Here is a 20,030-nt window from a genome sequence, read left to right as displayed (position 1 = left end):
AAAAGTTTCTCAAAATCGAAACCCAGATATAATTTTAAGAAGCTTTTGTCTGCACTATGATCTCAATTAAATTTACTTTTCTTCTACGTTACTCGCGAATTTTTCTCAAATATATTTTATGGTTTCGTAGATGAATGTATTTAGCCCATAAAATTCGAACAAAAATGTTTTGAACAGTTTTCAATATCTAGCAACCACAATACTTCATATTGTTAGATAGCTCCTATTACATAATGCTGCTCACAATCCCCCGAACAAATTGAGCATTTCATATGGTTTATATATCGATTTTCCACGTTTCTGTGATTTGTCAAACTTGACTGAGAAGTTCAATCCCTTAAAACCCCACGAGTCCTTAACACCCCATTTTACGGTACATTTGACCGTTTCATGGGCGTTTATTTTTTGCGCCCTGAAAAAAATCGTAAAACTAAAATTGTTAGTTGGATATGATAACCTGTCACACGTTATACACATGCAAAATTGGTCGATAGGCAAAGAAAGCTGTCAGCTAATAACTGTGGAAGTGCTCATGAGAAGTTGAGAAACAAAAAAGTTGAAAGAAGGAAAAGAAATAGGGTGCAGAGCTACTTGGGCATTTACATGATTCACTTTGGCATGGGGGGTTTTTCTTGGCCGAAACGTCAGAAGCTATGCAATAAGAAGCACTTCAATACCACAATATGCGGTCATTAGCTTTCAGAAAACCCCACTGCCAAAGTGAAACAAAAGTGTCAAGAATTGGATCCGGCTCCCTATGATGGTAGTTATTTGCACTTTAAAATGCGTCATTCTTGTTAATTTACGTCCAAGCTGACTGCAATTCATTTCGGATCACAATTAAGTTATTTTGATGGTATTAGGTTCAATGTGATGGGATTGCGTCATTTTGATCTTTAGTTAACCTAATTTTACTTGCTCCAATATGTAGGGCACAAATGATGTAAATTTACTGAATTTTTTGTTGTTTCCATCTAAATTCTTGGAATAAAATGAATAATTCCAGTTATTGAAAATTAATCAGTTCCATGTAACGAATCAAAAACAAAAACAAAACAAAAACATCGTTTGAGTATCATTTGAAGAAGGGCTGTGTGATTTCAAAAGAGATAGTGTATGTGTTGAACACAGGTTAAGTGAGAAAAGAAGTTGGAGAGAGTCTCTAAAATATTAACTTAACTGGAATTACATGATATAGTCCTAAATTCCTAAATTCATTTATTAATAGGTATTCAACTAAACAATTTGAAGGTTTATTATTAATTTTCTATTTTCATTTTTATTCTGTGAATTATTTTTGAGAAAAAATCCCATATAATTTTTGAGGACAGAAACAAACATAGCAAAACCAAGAAGATTTGATTGAGACAATTGGTTTTCAAGTTATTCACACATGTATGTTTACCCATTTTTATTTTCAGCGTTTTTGGCTCGCGGACCTCGTTTTGAAATAAAAATGTTGCGCGGATCACCTGTACTTTATCAGAGTGATCCTAATTTTTACAAGCCTAAATTTATCCTATAATTTCTATGAAAATGTTAAAATAAGGTTTATGTTAGTCAATCTTTCAATAATTTTAATTTCATTTGAAACTTTTAACTCTAATCTAAAAAGATTTGTTTCATTAAGCCGAACAACTGAGTAATTTCATGCAGCAAAATATTTCTTTTTAAGCCTTTATTAATATGCATGAATGCAACGCATGAATTCGACACTCACGAAAATATTCATAATCCTGATAAAACTCGTGGAATATACTCGTGAAATTTGCGAAAAAGTTACACTTCTTCTCGGTGAGAATCGAACTCACGACTCCATGTTTTCTAGATAGGGCGCGTTACCCCTACGCCACGAGAGGATTCATGGACGCAGAAGTTAACCTGAATTCGATTTCAGCTCAATAATCACGTGGTCCTCTTTCGCAAAGCGTACCTTTTTCGGAAGAATTAGATGCCCATCCAAACACAATGCTTTCTATTTATATACAATGCCTAGCCAGAGAACGCATTATTTATTAGGTATTGAAATACCACTACTCACCAAAGACGTGCTGGTTGAGTTTTCTATAGTGCGGAGAAATTATTGTTGCGAAATGTTGACAATTTACGCATCAACGAAATTTTTTTTTCAAAGACTTTTAACTTTTCTAAGCTCATTAATTAGAAAAGAGAAGCACCATTCACATATTGAAAACGTTTCGAAAAAAAAATGTAGTTTCGAACTTGCGAGGAAATTCAATCCGACAAAACTTTCACACCCGGACAGTTTTAAAATATTCTGTTGGGAAAAATGGATTTGATTCAAATTTAAGTGTTGATGTTTTTAAGTATAGTTCAGGAAAAAAACAATTTTGAAGCAAAAATTGTGCTACACAAAATGTTTGAAAAATTTTCCGACGACAGAATATTTTTATCTTCCAAATACAAAATCTTAGCCCAAATGCTTAATGTTTTCGTGGAAGTATCCAAGATTGTGCCTTCCTTAGCCGAGTGGTTAGTGTCCGCGGCTACAAAGCAAAGTCATGCTGAAGGTGTCTGGGTTCGATTCCCGGTCGGTCCAGGATCTTTTCGTAATGGAAATTTCCTTGACTTCCCTGAGCATAGAGTATAATTGTACCTGCCACACGATATACGAATGCGAAAATAGCAACTTTGGCAAAGAAAGCTCTTAGTTAATACCTGTGGGCATGCAACCACTACCACACCTCAAATTCCTCTGGAAACCTTTTCCCAATCCCCAAGATTTTGCCAGAAATACTCAAAATACCACTAGAAATCCACATTATCCCGCTTAAAATTTTCAGGACGCCCTAGAAATCTTAAGAGTTTATTATGAATCACCAGATTTTGAACATAATCCCCCATAACCAATTATACATTCTCAGGATCCCGCAAGAAACCCTCAGTCAGTGTCCACTTGGAATCTGCAGACATTCTCATGAATCCGTTAAAATTTCTGAAAAGTCCCCCAAAAACCAAGAATCCCCTATGGATTCTCCAGAGTACTGTTAGAAAACTCATAGACCCAGCTCGTAAGAACATTTTTATTATGTTGAGACCCGTATCCTTGATTAACAATCTTGTATAGAATTCTGGACCGTCTCTTAACAAATCTAACGCCTTACAGAGTATATAACAAAGAGGGAACGTAGCTCTAAATAAACGCAGAAAGATCAATATACACATTAATCCCACAGACAAAAAGTTAAAACACTCTCAATCGTGTTTATCGCACGCTTCAATGATATTATTGAGAATAAAGTAAAGTTTGGACTGTATTCGCATTTGTCATGGTGCCGGTAGAGTTCTTAAAAAATAATATAAAATTTTATGTTATTGGATTATGTGTTGACAGTTCTGCAATTTTCCAGAATAACTAAATTTATTTAATGAAATTTCTTGAAAGTTATGATACACGACACTTTGTATCTATTACTGCGGTGTGTTTATACATACGCAATGTGGACAATGAAGACAGTGAGCCAAAGCGGTGAGACGAGATTTATGATTGTAACTCTGTGTGAGTCATAGATTTTTTGTTGCTCTTATGTTGGTGCTTATGCTTTGTTCTGTATGCTGTTCCAAATCTGAAGAAAAGTGTTTTTAGTGTATCACCTATTGGCAGACGATATTGGGCTGGTCACTCAATATGAATGCCTAAGAAAAGAGATTGTTCTCTAGTTGAGATATTGGTGGAGATTATTGGTCTCATGAAACGTTGCGAAAGCATGACCAATGACCATTCTCTTCGGGGTCCTTAGTAGTTGATGAGATTTGGGGGAATATAGACGGAAGTGGAGCTCTGGAATGTAATCGGTGTGGAGTTGACATGCTGTTCAAATCACTAAAGCAACCGACACGATAATATTTTCAAAAATTACACATTTTAATAGTATTCAAAAATGTTGCCAAAAACGGATTCATTTTGTTGCCAAAATCGGGGGGTGCCAAAAATTGAGCATGCCAAAAACGGAATCCCACTGTAAAAGCTCAATTTGGTTTTACCAAATTTGGATGATAGTGTTTTATAGCACAGAACAACTAGATCTAAGAAATGAATGTAATGATTGGAATGATACTAATAAAGGAATTAAAAAAAAAACAATTTGACAAAAACCCATAAATCCGAATCAAATTGTTCATATTTTTTTTAAATATTACGGTTCTAAACACTACCTATAACTACAAATTTGTAACATTTGCTATTCCCTAATTTTGAATACTGATTTTAGTCATCAAACAATGAGGACTCAATTAAACTTGTTAAAGTCTTTAAATTGGTTTATGGAGTTATTGCCCTAATACATTTCAGCGCATTGTGCCAAAGAATGTGAATTCGATTCCCACTTCAATTCGAAAACATTTTCTTGAGGAATGTGTTTTGGCTATGCGATGTTGCATGGCAGACAGTTGTCTATGTCTATTGTGATGCTTTTTGTAAAGTTCACTGAAAGCATTAGTGCATCGTTGTCCATTTGTATATGACTTCAATGTTGGTTCATGGACTGTCTAACTGAAAGTATCCAATGCAATTTATCTAGTCATTGTACCATTAATCTAAACTGTAACTAGAAAATTTGTCAGTTCTACACCGAAGCAATCGGTAACTATGCTAATAAAAGCCAAGAAAACGAAGCAAGCAGAATTTCGAACCCTCGGCATGAACCGAATCAAGACGATGATTAAATGAATCACAAAAATAAGCAATAAAATTAATCTTACCGCTGACTGTAAGGGCAGACGACGATGACAACGGGCACTGGTTGAAGCTTTTACCCCAATGGCAGTGGATTTTATATTATTTTCTATAGCTTTCCTCCTGCCCATGCTCAGCATCCTCCCCGGAGGCATTTCATTCTCATTCGTTTCTGCTTTTTTTCTATTCTAGAGCAATTTTTCAGTTTTATTTATTGACCTTTCTCATTTCACTTCGCCACACTGCGAAAAAAAAGTCCAAGGGGTCATAACCAATTCAATGGTTTTCGGTCCTTTTTGCTCTGGTCGCCGGTCTGTGCTGATGATGCTCATCATATTTCAGGACTGGTAGCAGGTCCCTTTTTGGAGACTTGGTCACTATTTCCATCCTGTAATACGTATTGTAATACGAGCAGTAATATTTATCGTAAAATCCCAAGTAATTCTCAAAAAATGTCTTTATTTTTTTTTTCTAGAGAATTATCTAGTTGGATTCTATGAGGAATCGAACTGTAATCTCCTGATTCCTCTAAGTTTTTTTTTAATTTTCGTCTTTCCTGTTTGGTCTTTTCTTTGTGCCTGTTTTTAGGTATCTTTCACCAGTTAAGAGGTCTTTAACGTTCCTATTTTCTATGTTTAATTAGTCTCTACCAGCCCTGTATTCATATTCTAGCTGCACTCGCTACCATACTAATGACGTAACTTTTTTTCCTTATATTACGCAGGATTATCTCATCAGAACCAGCTATACGGAATATTCATAGGAAAATCGCACCACCAGTTGGGTGGAAAAATCTGCACCGAGTCGAGCATCGTTTGCAATAATTGGTTGCCTCTTGTCTACGGAGGCGAAGTAGCGCAACTCTATCCAACCAGCACCACCATACCCCACGTCAGTAGCCAGCATCTGTTGAGCTGCCTGTGCCCTCCGGTAATCAAGGAGTACCGGCGAACACAGCACAGGCTGCCAGCACAGCAAACTTTCCTCCGAATCCAGTAACGTAGATAATGAAACAGATCAATGTCGCCGTCGTTGGGCTTTCCGGTGTTGAGAAGGACAAAGGCCAGCTGGGGGCAGGCAAGTCCTGCCTGTGCAATCGATTCGTGCGGCCAAAAACGGATGATTACGCGATCGATCACATATCTGTGCTGAGTCAGGTGAGTTGTAAAATTGATTATAGTTCCTGTGTACAAGCAACAAGTTGAAAAATCAAGTTAATTTGTGAAGTATTAGAGTTCGAGTACCAATGGCTGTAGTGTACCAGTAGATGGACTATGGAATGAAATGTATAATAACGACTGGACTGGGGGACTGGGGGTAATTTGCCCAGGTTAACAGGATAACAGCGATTTTAGATGTGAAAAACATTATTTTATGCTCTTTTTTAATTATGGTCGGATAAACAAACATGTTTTCTTTCAAATAGTAGAAACAGCTATCCATTTTAACTATTCTGGGATTTAAAAATTAATTAAAAAAAAAATGCTTGCCTAACTGCATATGTATTGTTCTGCGGGGTAAAATGCCCCGCTTCAGTCCGGCGTTAGCCATGCTATAAACGTACGCACACAATCATGCTTGTTTATAGGTTGCATACATCCGGGCGTTTTGTTATTGTTATTGTTCAATAATAGTATACATGTTGATTCGAAAAATGTACATTTGTAAGGTTCCAATTTATGCGTAACTTCAACATGGCATTACGTTTGGTAGAATTTGAATTCCAACGGCTGTTTTGGTGTTATGAAATAGGGGTGGGCGTTTTGCACCCAGAGTTGATTAAAGTTTAGGTCGTTCGATAAGCTTTTTTAGGACAAATTTGACATATTTTTTGCATGTAATACAAACTATGACAGTGCACAAGTTGGCTCTCGGCGATAGTTTCCAAAATTTGGTTATTTATCGACCTGAAAAATGACCTTGAAAATCGCACAAAATTGCAACGAAAACAGTGAAAGACGTTTTTAACGATTTTCTTGAGAAAAACACCTAAAAATATATTAATAAAGGCATTTCTATCCATTTTCTATTATCTAGGGTGAAAAAAAAGCATTCAAAAACACATCGTTGGTCCAAATCAAGGGTGGCATATTACCCCCAGTTCCTCTACGCTATATTTTAATGGATCGTCTCTGTAGCTTTTGAAAACATGGTGCAAAAGCATCGAAAACCAAAAAACGTTATCGCTGTTTGAATATTTGATTGTGGTGCACGGTGTGTTTCGTAGAGCAATTTCATAACAAAAAATCGGCATGTCTGAAATGTTGACACAAGAAAGCAATGATTGTCCCCTTCCATTTGCTATCAAAACAAAAATAATCGGGCGGGGGGTCTAGAGCAATATATTTTTTTACGGAGTTTGGGATTTACTTACCCTTAGTAAGGACCTTAAGTCTTTCTCGACCCAAACTCAAATCAATCATTGTAACTTTTGATTGAAATAAGCTGGCAATTTGAAGTTTCCTGACCATTATTTTTTGTGGGAGCACCTTTTTTTAAAAAAACAAAAGTTTTGAATGGCCCCTAGATGAGCTTCCATAAACGAAAGTTATAAAATGTGACTTAGGGTCGTTTTCGACCCGAAAATTCATATAGCTCGAAATAATCAGTGTGTTGATCGAATTTAGGTCTGTTGGGCTTAAATGAAAGGCACACATGTCTAGTTTAGGAAACCCTCTCGGAGATCCGGAATTGGGTCACTGTGGTTACCGGAAACCTGATACATCTGAAAATAGTCCCTTTAGAGACCCTTACTGTTTTTACTAGTTTGTTTTTAAGGCTCAATCGCGTTTATCTTTTTACGGAGCCGAAATTCATTTTTGTATTTACAATTTGTTTACTTTTCAATACCAAAATTAATACGGGATGGAGCCAGGGTACTCGTGGCAACTCGAGGTTAATGGTCACAATTGTTAAAGGAAGGACATGCTAAGGATTGGGCTTAGGGTTCTCTGCAGCTCATCCGGGAGTCTAGTGAGTAATGGTTGGACATAAGTCTTGACATCACGCGAATAAAATCTCGACTTACGTCCAAACCTTTCCACCAGGCTCGCAAGGAAACTCTAGGAATTATGGAATGTAACCACCGTCCCAGTTGGCTATTTAGCCAATCGTTTTTCATCGTGTGAAATTCTTCTATCATATATCTCACCTTCTTTAGCGCCCACCTTTGCGAGAGAGTCCTCATTCTCATTGCCATAAATTAAGCAATGTGAGGGGACTAGAGTTACATATTTCTCAGGAGCACATAAATGTACTGACGAGCCACCAACCAAACCGTCTCTCAGCTCATCGGAATCCTAGTGTGCTCCGCTAGACGGAGGCTCACGAAAATCCTAAAAGCGCGCGCTAGGTGATGTGCTCTCGGGGAGACTCGTCTCATGCGCTGCTCGGCGCTACGGCTCGCCATCGGTATCCAACTGCTTAGTAACGAAGAACCTCTACAACTATTTTTGCTTCATTATGCAGGTGTCTAGATGGCCTACATGATATGGTCGAAGACTCGCGATCCAAGAGTTACAATTTCGATTCTCGTTGAAAACTTTTGTAATCACTTCAATTATTGCGCTGATTTTTAAACAGCACATGTGAAGGAGCGCATGAGACCGCAGTGAGACACATCTCAAGAAAAATTAGGCGCACCAAAAAAGGTGCGAAAAGGTCTCACAATGTACTGCACGCCTGTGCGCTTGCAAGCAATGAGGCTCCTGCACCTAAGGCTACAGCACGTGCACAGTAACTCTAAAGGGGACCCATACAAAGGTAATCTTATATGATCTTTCGACCAGTGCACACATCTGCTCTCTTATTTTTGTAAGAAAGTAAGATGCATGCTTAACAGATTTCATCGATTGGAGTGCCTCAATTGAACTGAGGCTATCCGAGAAGATGAAGGAGTGGTCTGCGGGCATGTTTGAGATCATCCCCAAAGCGAAGTGGATTTCTGCCAGCTCAGCAACATACAACCAGTTGACTTTTTTGCGGCGCAAACTCGATCCCTAAATTTCTAGCCCAAGTGGATAGATTTTCAAGGGAATTTTGCAATGCTCTGCAAGATTTCCGCTCGTGGACCCTTCATAGAGACCACAGCGTCATCTGCAAGTTGTCTAAGCGTGCATGGTTCTTCCATGTCAATATCTTTAACATAAAAAATATAAAGCAAGGGACTAAGACATGAACCTTGGGGAAGGCCCATATAGCTAATTCTGAAAGTTGCTAGTTGTCCGAGAGTGAAGCTCATGTGTTTTTCTGACAACAAATTGTACAAAAAAATATTCAATATTCCAATTTGGGCAGGCTTTCTGACAATATTTCACGCTGAATCAAAAGCGCCCTTAATATCCAGAAAGGCTGAAGCTAGTTGCTCCTTGTCAGCATAGGCTAGTTGAATATCTGATGAAAGCAACGCTAGACAATCGTTTGTTGCTTTACCCTTTCGAAAGCCAGTGATTGAGTCGCGATAGGATCATTTTTTTCAACAATTTTCTTAATCATGATAACATAGCTATCGGGCGGTATGAATTGTGATCAGACGCTGGTTTCCCAGGCTTTTGAATAGCTATTACTTTGACCTGTCTCCATTCGGGTGGAACAATGTTGTGCTCCATGAATAAGTTGAACAGGTCAAGCAATCGTCTTTTTGCGATATCGAGAAGATTTTTAAAAAGATTAAACTTAATCATATCGCGTCCCGGAGAGGAGCCATAGAAAACTCCAGCATAGTGAGACCATTCCATTAGTCCAAAGCATCGTCTCTTTGGGTTTCCAAGAATGGCGGATGAGCTGGACAGACCTTTTTTGCGAAGTTGAATATCCAACGGTTGCAGTATTCATCACTCTCATTAGAAGATAAGCGGTTTCGCATGTTGCGAGCCACTCTCCAAAGCGTTGACATTGATGGTTCTCGTGAGAGGCCATCTAGGAAACACCGCCAATAACCCGACCAACCAGTCTTCCGATTTCTTAATAGATCTTTGTCCAACGATGGCGATCGCCAACGATTCAAAACGAATCGGTATCGATCGCTATCGAAACTCGCTGCCTGGTTGACCGGGAAGGCAGCATCCATTTATTACGTAACGCTAAAAATGCGAATTTTTGGACCCCCTCCCCCCATTCGTAACGCTTTTTGTATGAACATTTTTAATTTTTTGTATGAGCCGTATCGCTTGAGCCTAGTCCCCCCCTTCCCCTAGAGCGTTACGTAATTTGTGGATGCCGCCTAACTACGCTTCTTCGCTTTGATTAGATTCTTCAGCTTTTTTTCGAGCTTCGAGTACTCTAAATAAAGTTCTGAGGTACCATATCTACGGAAAGCTTCAAAGATTAGATTTTTCTCGATACAACTGAGTGCATTCATCATCCCAACCAGGTGAGGCTGGTCGTCTTTTGAAGGATACACTTGGAACTCATTGTGTTTGGGATTCTAATGCACTTTTATAAATAATTCTGTTAGGAATCGATACTCTCCAACGGTGGGAGAGTGTTAAATGTTTCGATACCAAAAGTTACCGCTGATGCAAATTTTTGCCAATCGATATTCCTAGTGTGGTCAAAAGGAACCTGAATTGACTGTTCTAGCATTTCACAATTAATTTTTATAGAGGTTATTATGGGCAAGTGATCACTACCATGGGGATCATCGATCACCTTCCACATGCAATCGAATGATAGTAAACTTGATCCCAAAGACAGGTCAAGACGGCTTTCTTTGCCGTCGGATGAAATACGTGTCACTTAGCCTGTGTTTGAAATGTTCAAGTTGAAATCCTCCCATAAGTCATATAAATTAGTCGCTCTAAAATCGTCATGAGATTCGCCCCATTCTGTACCATGTGAGTTCATATCACCCATTATTAAAATTGGGGATGAGAGCATTGAGACTGCATTACAGAGATGACGGCGGTTTATTGAAACTCTTGGAGGAAAATAAACAGAAGCTACGCAAAGATCTTTACCCTTTACGTTTATTTGGCAAGCAACGATTTCTATGCCTGGATGAGTCGAGATGGGGATTCTGAATGGCGCTTTTTGTTCCCTAAAAGCACATCCCCGTCATTATCATCTCGATCCTGGCGTATAATGTTAAAATCGTAGAAGTTAAGATTATCTTCAGAAGAAAGCCATGTTCCACAGAGTGCAAATATATCACATTCGGAATTGTGAAGCAAAAACTTAAATGTGTCTAATTTTGGTTTTAGACTATGCCAGTTCCACTGTAGCACAGTGATCATATCTTGTACCTCACTCGACGAATTATCCATCGAAAAATATGATCGAAGCAAGGAGGGGCCACGAAATAGTCAATTCCCTGAGATAGTGTTCTACTGCGGGGAGAAAAAGGTCGTGATTGCGAATTGTAGCGTATATTTCGGAATTTTGGTCGAAATAAGAATCGCGATGTACTGTAGCGACCGAACGTTTCTGTTTATTTATATAACTAACAAAGCAAACAAAAGAAGCGTATAAACTCAAATTGCGTGAGGGTTAGGAAGTAGCTAATACACAGCAATAAATTTTTATTCTGAACAAAGTCCCCGCCTTGAGGCGAATGCCTCAAATGACCTACGCAGACGGCAGTGGCACGAGTCTTTGAATCGGTCGCTGATACTCCGATGATCCTCTACGTTGAAACGATCATTCCGTACCAGTCCCATTTTTAAATTGTTCGTACGTTGTAATGCCTTTAATATTTATTCTTAGCATTTTGAATCACTTTTGTTTAACGTGTTATCGTGTAGTACAGGATTAAAAAGCTTTTCCTAATACGCCACCTGTGAAAAACAAGCGGTAACTGTGATTCAAATCGATATGAAAAAAATCCATAGTACCTATGAACATGAGTGAATCTACATTCAGGCGGTTTACATTGATCTGCTCGAAACTCGGTTCAAGTGGAAAATTCCATAATTTAATTGCGCAGTAGAGAATATTTGAACGGAACAGAGAGCTATTTTATGTATTATCACGATATCCAATCAAAAATTACGTTGTACGCTCTCAGTACACCATCGTGAGGGAAATTGCGTCTTAGTTTTAAATAATATACCAATCCGAACGCGATCGGCCATTTTTTCAAGTGGAGTTCTCAAAGTGAACAGTTCGATTCGAACAAGTGAATTCGAGTTTCAAATAATCGATATTGGAAAATATCGTTTGAATTTTTATAGCTAAATTCGAAAAGATTTACCTTTTTTGAGTTCGGGTAGTTTTTTGTTGGTGAACAAATAGGCAGTAGTCCACACTGTGCCTTAGTGTGTGACTTGAATCAGGCATAGCCCAACAACGAGGGCAGTCAGTTTTGGGCGGTTCAAAAGGAATACCTAAGCCCGTTCCTGGTAGATCCTGGTCGGCCTTTACGCGATCCCGACCACGTGGCTTCATTCCGCATTCTTCGACCCCAGATTCTGCTTCGGTTAGCTGCCTGCACGTGCCATAAAGTGATCGTACCGTTCCAACTTAAGTGTCCCTACTACCGAACTACGAATACCGTTCATCGAGGCAAACCATTCGAACTGCTCGACCGTTAGTCGAGACACGTGGGAATTGAGCAGAAGAGCATCGAATCACCTTCAAGCCACACTAGTGCTTCGTGTGTCCCGTGACGTCAAGTTGTGCCACGTTCTAAGGCTCAGGACTCCACCTTTCCGGGGACATCTTTACCCTGAGGGCTGTCGCACACACGGGACAGATTCGCTCTTCGCTTAGCAAGTCGGTGAGGTCGTCGATCGGTGAGTAAAATCGCATCCGGCTACTACGAGTACGACGTGGGACCTCGGCCGGCGTAATCAGGTCAGAATAACTTTTATGTGCACGAAGAAATTGTTCTCTAGCTTACCTAAAATAGAAAACTGTTAATAAGATTTGTTTCCGTGACGTCACAAGTACTGAGCATAGGCGCCAGTCAAATAAAGTTTAATAACTGCAAATTTTGAAAATTAGCAGAAACTTGTGAAGCTCAAAAAAAGTTTTCATTAAATTTTATTGATTTTTCGTGAAATAAATTGTTTTCAATTAATTACTTCAAATTTAGTTGAACTCCTTTCTTTCTCGCGCGCTTGAGCTTGTGACAAATTAACGAGTTGGTTTTATTTTAGCCGAGACACACTTCCTGATCGGTTGTGTAGGAGGCGTATTGCGTTGGTGAGTTTGGAACGTGATTGAATTGGCTTTAGTTGGTTCGTTCAAATTAGTAAAGTTTGTATACTGAAATAACTATAACCTGCCTTGAGTAGAGGAATCTCATGCCGGGATTTGATCACAGTCTTCGGTCCTTCTAATTTGGAAGGTGGCGCTTAAGCTGTAGACTGCCGTAACAGGGACAAACGTTACAACGTAGTGTCACAATCCTCACCATGCCGTGACGATCAGGGTGGACTGCAACTACACGTGCGAGCTCCCAGTGAGCTGGTGGAGTGCTTTCGTTTTGCACTAGAACAAGCCTGTTGACTTGCAAATTGTCCTTCGTATTCTGCCACTTTGTGCGTGGTTGTAGGGATGACACATATTCATTCCTCCAACGCTGCCATATTTCTTCAACCTGCTTCTGGCGCATTTTCCAAGAGTCAAGGCGATTTATGGGAACACTCGGAACAGATGATTCTGGCAACAAGTTCATTGGCTGCCCGATGATGAAATGCCCTGGCGTCAGAACATTATAGTCGTCTGGTGAGTTGGAGATAGCACACAATGGCCTTGAATTAAGGCATGCCTCAATCTGAGCCAGTATGGTACACAAGTCCTCGTACGTGTGTGGTCCACGGCTGAGCACTTTGTATAGATGCAGTTTTGCGCTCTTAACCGCAGCCTCCCATAAACCACCCATATGGGGTGCAGAAGGTGGTATGAATGTCCACTTGATACCAACGTTGGATGAAAAACGGTTGGCTTGTGTTTCAAATTCTGTAGATTGGAAAAAATCCTGCATTTGACGATCAGCACCGACAAAATTTGTTCCATTGTCGGACCAAATCTCAGTAAATAGTCCACGGCGGGCGATGAACCTCTTGAGCGCTTCAATGAACGTAGCTGTTGATAGATTGCTGGCCGCCTCAAGGTGAATGGCCTTAGTGGACAGGCACACAAAAACCACTATATAGCCCTTGGTTAGTAGCGGTTTCCGTGGATTTCCACTTTTTACGGTGATAGGACCAGCATAATCAACTCCAACGTGGACGAAAGCTCGCACAGGCATAGTGCGAACAGCTGGCAAGCTTCCCATGAGCTGAGTTGCAGTCTTTGCTCTCATTCTACAGCATTGTAGGCAGTTCTGTGTTACTTGACGGACTGCAGTGTGGCATCGCAAAATCCAATAGCGTTGATTGAGAGTTGCTACCAACAACGTTGGCCCAGCATGTAGGTTGGACAAATGCGCATCGTGAATGATAAGTGTTGTGCAACGGTGATTACCAGGTAAAATTGCTGGATGTTTCATTTCGTACGGCAAATCGGCGTTTTGAAGTCTTCCTCCAACTCGAAGTGTTCCTTCAGCATCAATGAAAGGATGCAACGGGCGAAGTTTGCTTTTTCGAGGTAGAAGAGTTCCACTCCAAAGGCATTCCAGTTCCTTAGCAAACATGTCATGTTGTGCGCAGCGAACCATCCACAAAGTTGATGCTTGCAGCTCTGCCGGGGTAATTGGTCCGGTCTTGCGATTGTGCTTGATACGTGCAGCTTTCAAATTATCAATGAAGCGAGTGATGACAGCGAGAATTCGGCTGACGAATCGAATTGATGAATAGCGGTGCAGAAGATATTGTTCGATGGTGAAAGACGATGACGATCTAATGACGTTTTTCTGCGAGACTTCAGTGTGAATTATCGAAACTTGTTGACTTGTATTAGAGACATCAGTAGTCAAATGCTCAAGGAATTCAGTTTCGTTATGAAGCCACGGGGGCCCAGTCCACCAAAGAGGGTGTTCCAAAAGTTCATGTGGTGTCACTCCTCTAGATGCGCAGTCTGCTGGTGATTGAGTGCACTAGATATTTTCTTTACCAGCGCCGTTAGAAGCACAGCAGCATTCAATTCAAGTCGAGGAAGCGTGACTTGCTGAATCGGCGCCACCTTGGTCTTGGCGGCAATGAGTGTAATATGTACTTTACCATTCGAATCAACAGATCGACCATAGACAACTGCAGCGTAGGCTGACTCCGATGCATCTGAGAATCCGATTAACTGCATTCCCCCTTTGTGATTCGCAACCCAACGTGGAATGCGTAATTGCTCCAAAGCTTGAAGATTATTCTTGATACTCACCCACTCTTCTTCAATGGCTGATGGTAGTGGGTCATCCCAAGTCAGATCATGCAACCAGAGCTGCTGAAAGAGGATTTTGATCTTGACGATACACGGAGATAGCCACCCAAAGGGATCGAACAGCCTTGAAGCGTCTGAAAGAAGCTGACGTTTGGTGTTGCGACTTGTGACATCGAGTGAAACGTTGAAGTCAAACGAATCTTCTCTCGGCGACCATCGTATTCCCAAAGCTTTAACTGAATCCAGTTCACTCGTGAATTGCATAGGGATTGGACCTTGCTGCCTATCAGTAATGTCTTCAATGAGCTCAGGAACATTCGACGACCACTTTCTAAGGGCAAATCCAGCACCGTTGAGGATAGTTGAAATCTCGTTGACTAAAGTTTGAGCTTCGTCCACAGTATTTGCTCCGGACATCAAATCATCTACGTAAAAACCTTTTAGGATTCGATCTGCGGCAACCGGGTATTTCGTAGCACTGTCTCGGGCGGCTTGTCGAAGTGATTCCGTTGCAAGGTATGCGGCACACGAAGTTCCATAGGTAACAGTTAACAGACGATAGTGCTGAACAGGTTCTTCGGGGTTCTTCCTATACACAACTCTGAGGAAGTCAGCCTGATCTTCGGATACGCGAACTTGCCTATACATCTTTTCAATATCACTTACGAACACTATCGGGTATGTGCGGAAGCGACACAAAACATCGAGTAGGTTCTCGGTGTTGTTCGGACCGACGAGCAAACGATCGTTGAGTGATACACCGGATGAGCTACTAGAGGAACCATCGAAAACGACGCGCAATTTGGTCGTTAAGCTGTCCGCCTTGTGTACAGCGTGGTGTGGCAGATAAAAACATTCATTGGGAGGTTTTGCTATCTCGGATTCTGGAACGAGTTCCATGTGACCCAAACGTAGATATTCCATCATGAAATCTTCATATTGTTGCTTCAGCGTTGGGTTCAATAGAAATTGTCGTTCCATGGCACGTAATCTCTTGATCGCCGTATTAAGCGACTCTCCTAGCACGGGCTTCGTTTCGTCGAATGGTAGTCGAACGACAAATCGACCAGTTTCATCGCGATGGTAAGTAGTCTTGAAAATTTCCACGGCTCGTGTTTCATCTGCAGTAAGAACATTTTGAGAAGGAATTTCTTCAGTCTCCCAAAACATTCGTAGCGATTTATCAATGTTGACATTTGAATCGACGTTTAAGGACGCACATAGAGCTTGAATGCCAGTTCCACCTTCGAATCGTCCAGCTACCAGCCAACCAAGCACTGAGTTTTGTGCGATTGGCAATCCATTATCGTCGGTATCTTGACCGATACGAAGCATTGGTAGAAAGAGTTCAACCCCGAGGATAACGTCGATTTTTCCTGTTTTCCAAAACACCGGATCAGCCAACTGGATTGCTTCCAGAAACTTCATTCGCTTCACGTCGATAGTCTGGCTAGGAATCGGAGCAGTCAGTACATCAAGAACGTATGCCTCTGTTGTTAAGATCACTTCGTCGTTGAATCGGGACGATATTTCCAGTTTTACCACACCTTTGGTAGTACCTGCTGCGGATGCTGCCACACCAGTGACGGGAAATCTGGCGTTGCTTCTTGAAAGTCTAAGGCGCGTCATGCAAGCTTCGCTGATTAGTGACGCCCCAGAGCAGGAATCTATCATGGCTCTTGCGAGCTGAAACGAACCATCTTTGTCGCGAATTTTGATCAGTGCCGTTGGTAATACCGCGACTTTGGTAGGCAGTTCTGACGACACATCCGTCTTGAAGGTTGACAGCTCATCCGTAGAGTGAACCTCCTGTTCCGGCAGCTGTGAGGCCGGAGAACTGCAGGCCGATTGGATTATCGGTTTCTGCACTGGATTCGCTGCCTGGCTGTCACCCTGTTGACAGAGGAGCGTATGATGCCGCTGGTTGCATCCACTGTTTTTGCACGATGTTTTCGACGAACAATTTTTCACGCAGTGTGATGGCCTGAGGCAGTTGAAGCACAGTCTAGACTTCTGCACTAACTCCCTACGGTCAGCGACGCTAGAGGCCTTGAACGACTCACACTGGTATATCTGATGTTCCGAAGAGCATTTCGGACACTGCTGGGATTCTACGTAGAAGCTTTGCAATCTTTTCTCCATCGGCCTAGCTTGATCCTTCCGTGTTTCCCTTTTCATGGCTTCCGTGATCGTTGTGCTGGTTCGCGTGAACGAAGAGCAAGTTTCCAAAGCATCACAACGGTTTTCAAGGAATTTCAAGAATTGCTGGAATGTTGGATCCTGCAAATCCACGAGTTTTGCTGCCCATTAGGAACGGGACTCCTTGTCAAGTTTTTCCAAGAGTAGATGTATGAGCCAAGGGTCACGCGTTTCATATTGGGCACCCATTGCACTCAACTGCCTTATAACTTCGTCCGATGTCGATACCAGCTTCCGAAGAGAGCTCGGGTTCGCAGATGATACGACTGGTTGCTCTAGGAACTCCTTCACCAACGAAAATACGGTGTATTTGTTCTGGTCGTATCGTTCAAGAAGCTTGTTCCAAACTTGCATATAATTAGCGTCGGTGATCGCGAAGGAGCTAACTAAACTTTTTGCCTCGCCCTCAAGGTAAGAGAGCAAATACTGGAGCTTCTGCGAATCCCGTAATGTCTGCTTGTTGTGGATTGTACTAGCAAAAAGATCCTTGAATGATCGCCACTCTTTACGATTTCCGTTGAATGTTGGAATATTGATAGGAGGGAGACGAACGTTCAACAGTTGGTCCAAGTTTGGTTCTGCAACCGGAACTCGGCTACCAGGTGGCTGTAGCCGAGCGTCTTCAAGCTGGGCAGTTAACGCATTCGTTTGCGTTGAAACTACAGCTTGATTGGACATAAGTACACGTTGTGCTTCCAGCAGAGCAACCACTGCATTTTGTAGGGTGCTGCCTGATTCGTCCTTCATATCGTCGCCCAGCACAGATCCATCATCCATTTGAATGTACATTGCTTTTGCCTGGTAATATCTCTCCTCAAACTCGGCACGGTAGTTAAATACCGAAGCGATGGCTTCCAAATCCGTAGTGCAGTCTTCAATTTCACCTTGAACCGCAAAAAAGGCATCTCCGAGTCGATGAAGCCGATCGACGCGCTCCCTAACCTCACAAATCGGCGGATTGCGAGCTAGCACTTTCTTTGCGGTTTCGAGCTCCCATTTCACCTTTTGAAAGAGTGAATTACGTTTCACTACCCGGATCGCGAAGGACCATAAATGATTGCGAATCTGTAGCGTATATTTCGGAATTTTGGTTCGAAATAAGAATCGCGATGTACTGTAGCGACCGAACGTTTCTGTTTATTTATATAACTAACAAAGCAAACAAAAGAAGCGTATAAACTCAAATTGCATGAGGGTTAGGAAGTAGCTAATACACAGCAATATTTTTTATTCTGAACAGGTCGAGTATGCCTCTGAATGAGTCTAAAACTCCGAGGGCATCACATATGCGATCCACAAGGGCCGTAAAAGTTATCAGTCCTCGCTTGGTGATCCTTACTTTGACGACCTGTAGTTTCGTAACTAAAGAAGTAATCTGATCCGTCCTCATATTGTTGAACAGGTATTCACGTCTTCTTCTTCTTTTCTGGCGTTACGTCCCCACTGGGACAGAGCCTGCTTCTCAGCTTAGTGTTCTTATGAGCACTGTGGTAGATCTGGATGTTAATAAGCAGGCCGTGCCTCTGGTGCTAATTATTATCACTAAAGCTGTCAACGAAGAAGCTTCACATTGGCGACGAGTGAACCCAGTTTTCGTTGGCGAAGGCTATCAGATTTTGGATTATATCTTGGTTTATACAGCGAGGAAGGGAGTAGTGAAGAAAACAGCAGCAGTTGACCATTACGATATATATTGCAAACGAGAATTCCTTCATTTCACGACACCAAATTCTTCTAATAAGATGTTTGTTTTCAAAGGAAAAAGGCGCTATTGTGTAAGTAAAAATTAAAAACTTCACCTTAGAAGGGAAGTTGTCTAAGCGGCGGATTCGATCCGTCGGGTCAGGCTGTCATAAAATAAGTTCACCTCAAAAGGGAACTTATAGTAATAAATGGCTCGCCTTAGAAGGGAAGCAGCCGTAGCGGACAGTTACGAACTGTCGGGTCCGGCGGAAAAGGAAACAGAGTGCTCGCCTTAGAAGGGGGCAACCGGGGCGGATACGATCCGTTGAGTCCGGTCAATATTGAAATGCTCGCCTTAGAAGGGAAGCTGCCGTAGCGACAGTTTCGAACTGTCGCGGTCCGGCGGAAATGCTTGCCTTAGAAGGAAGCAGCAGCCATTAGCAACGAATACAATATGTTGGGCTCAGAGGAATCTGGAATGCTCGCCTTAGAAGGGAGCACCGAAGCAACAGTTTTCGAACGTTGGGTCCGGTGGAAAGTCTAATGATCGCCTACAAGTGCGACAAGTACGATCCGTAGTATTCGGGAAAATGTGAACGCTCACCTCACGTAGAGGCGTAGACAAATATAATCAGAACGGTTGGTTTTGGGAAAACCTTCCGTAGCAGCGGATGCAATCGGTTGGACCAGAAACAAAAGGATGACAATTTTCACTTGGTTGACTCAAAAGTTAAGTAACTTCCTGAAACACATTGCAATGCAATCAATTTGAGCCAAGTAGTGCAAAAGATATTGAACACAGTTGACCATGTTGTAAATACCGACCGACGTAAGTGAAACATTGTTGCTTTAATTATCTGCTGAATTAATTGCTTTGATTAATACGGGAAAAGCACAACTTGTGTAAACAAAAGGAGATGTGTAGATCTGGATGTTAATAAGCAGGCCGTGCCTCTGGTGCTAATTATTATCACTAAAGCTGTCAACGAAGAAGCTTTCACAAGCACTTCCACAGTTTATTAACTGAGAGCTTTTACTATGCCAATGACCATTTTTGCATGCGTTATATCGTGTGGCAGGTACGAAGATACTCTATGCCCTGGGAAGTCGAGAAAATTTCCAACCCGAAAAGATCCTCGACCAGTGGGATTCGAAACCCACGACCCTCAGTTGGTCTTGCTGAATAGCTGCGCGT

General features: G+C 41.4%; 1 protein-coding gene across 11 annotated transcripts in view; it reads left to right on the top strand.

The window, feature by feature from the left end:
• LOC5571574 (rho GTPase-activating protein 190) overlaps positions 1-20,030 on the top strand; it is a 108,234-nt gene that overhangs the window by 69,183 nt on the left and 19,021 nt on the right. For all 11 annotated transcript variants that reach the window (XM_021845688.1, XM_021845681.1, XM_021845661.1 and 8 more), the window contains exon 3: positions 5,421-5,853. In XM_021845688.1, the coding sequence (XP_021701380.1) occupies positions 5,704-5,853 (150 nt within the window). In that variant the 5' untranslated portion in view covers positions 5,421-5,703. The remainder of the gene's footprint in view (positions 1-5,420; positions 5,854-20,030) is intronic.

The sequence above is a fragment of the Aedes aegypti genome, chromosome 1, assembly GCF_002204515.2.
Source record: "Aedes aegypti strain LVP_AGWG chromosome 1, AaegL5.0 Primary Assembly, whole genome shotgun sequence".
NCBI lineage: Eukaryota > Metazoa > Arthropoda > Insecta > Diptera > Culicidae > Aedes > Aedes aegypti.
The sequence above is the reverse complement of the archived record's forward strand: the minus strand, read 5'-3'. Positions and strand labels throughout refer to the sequence as shown.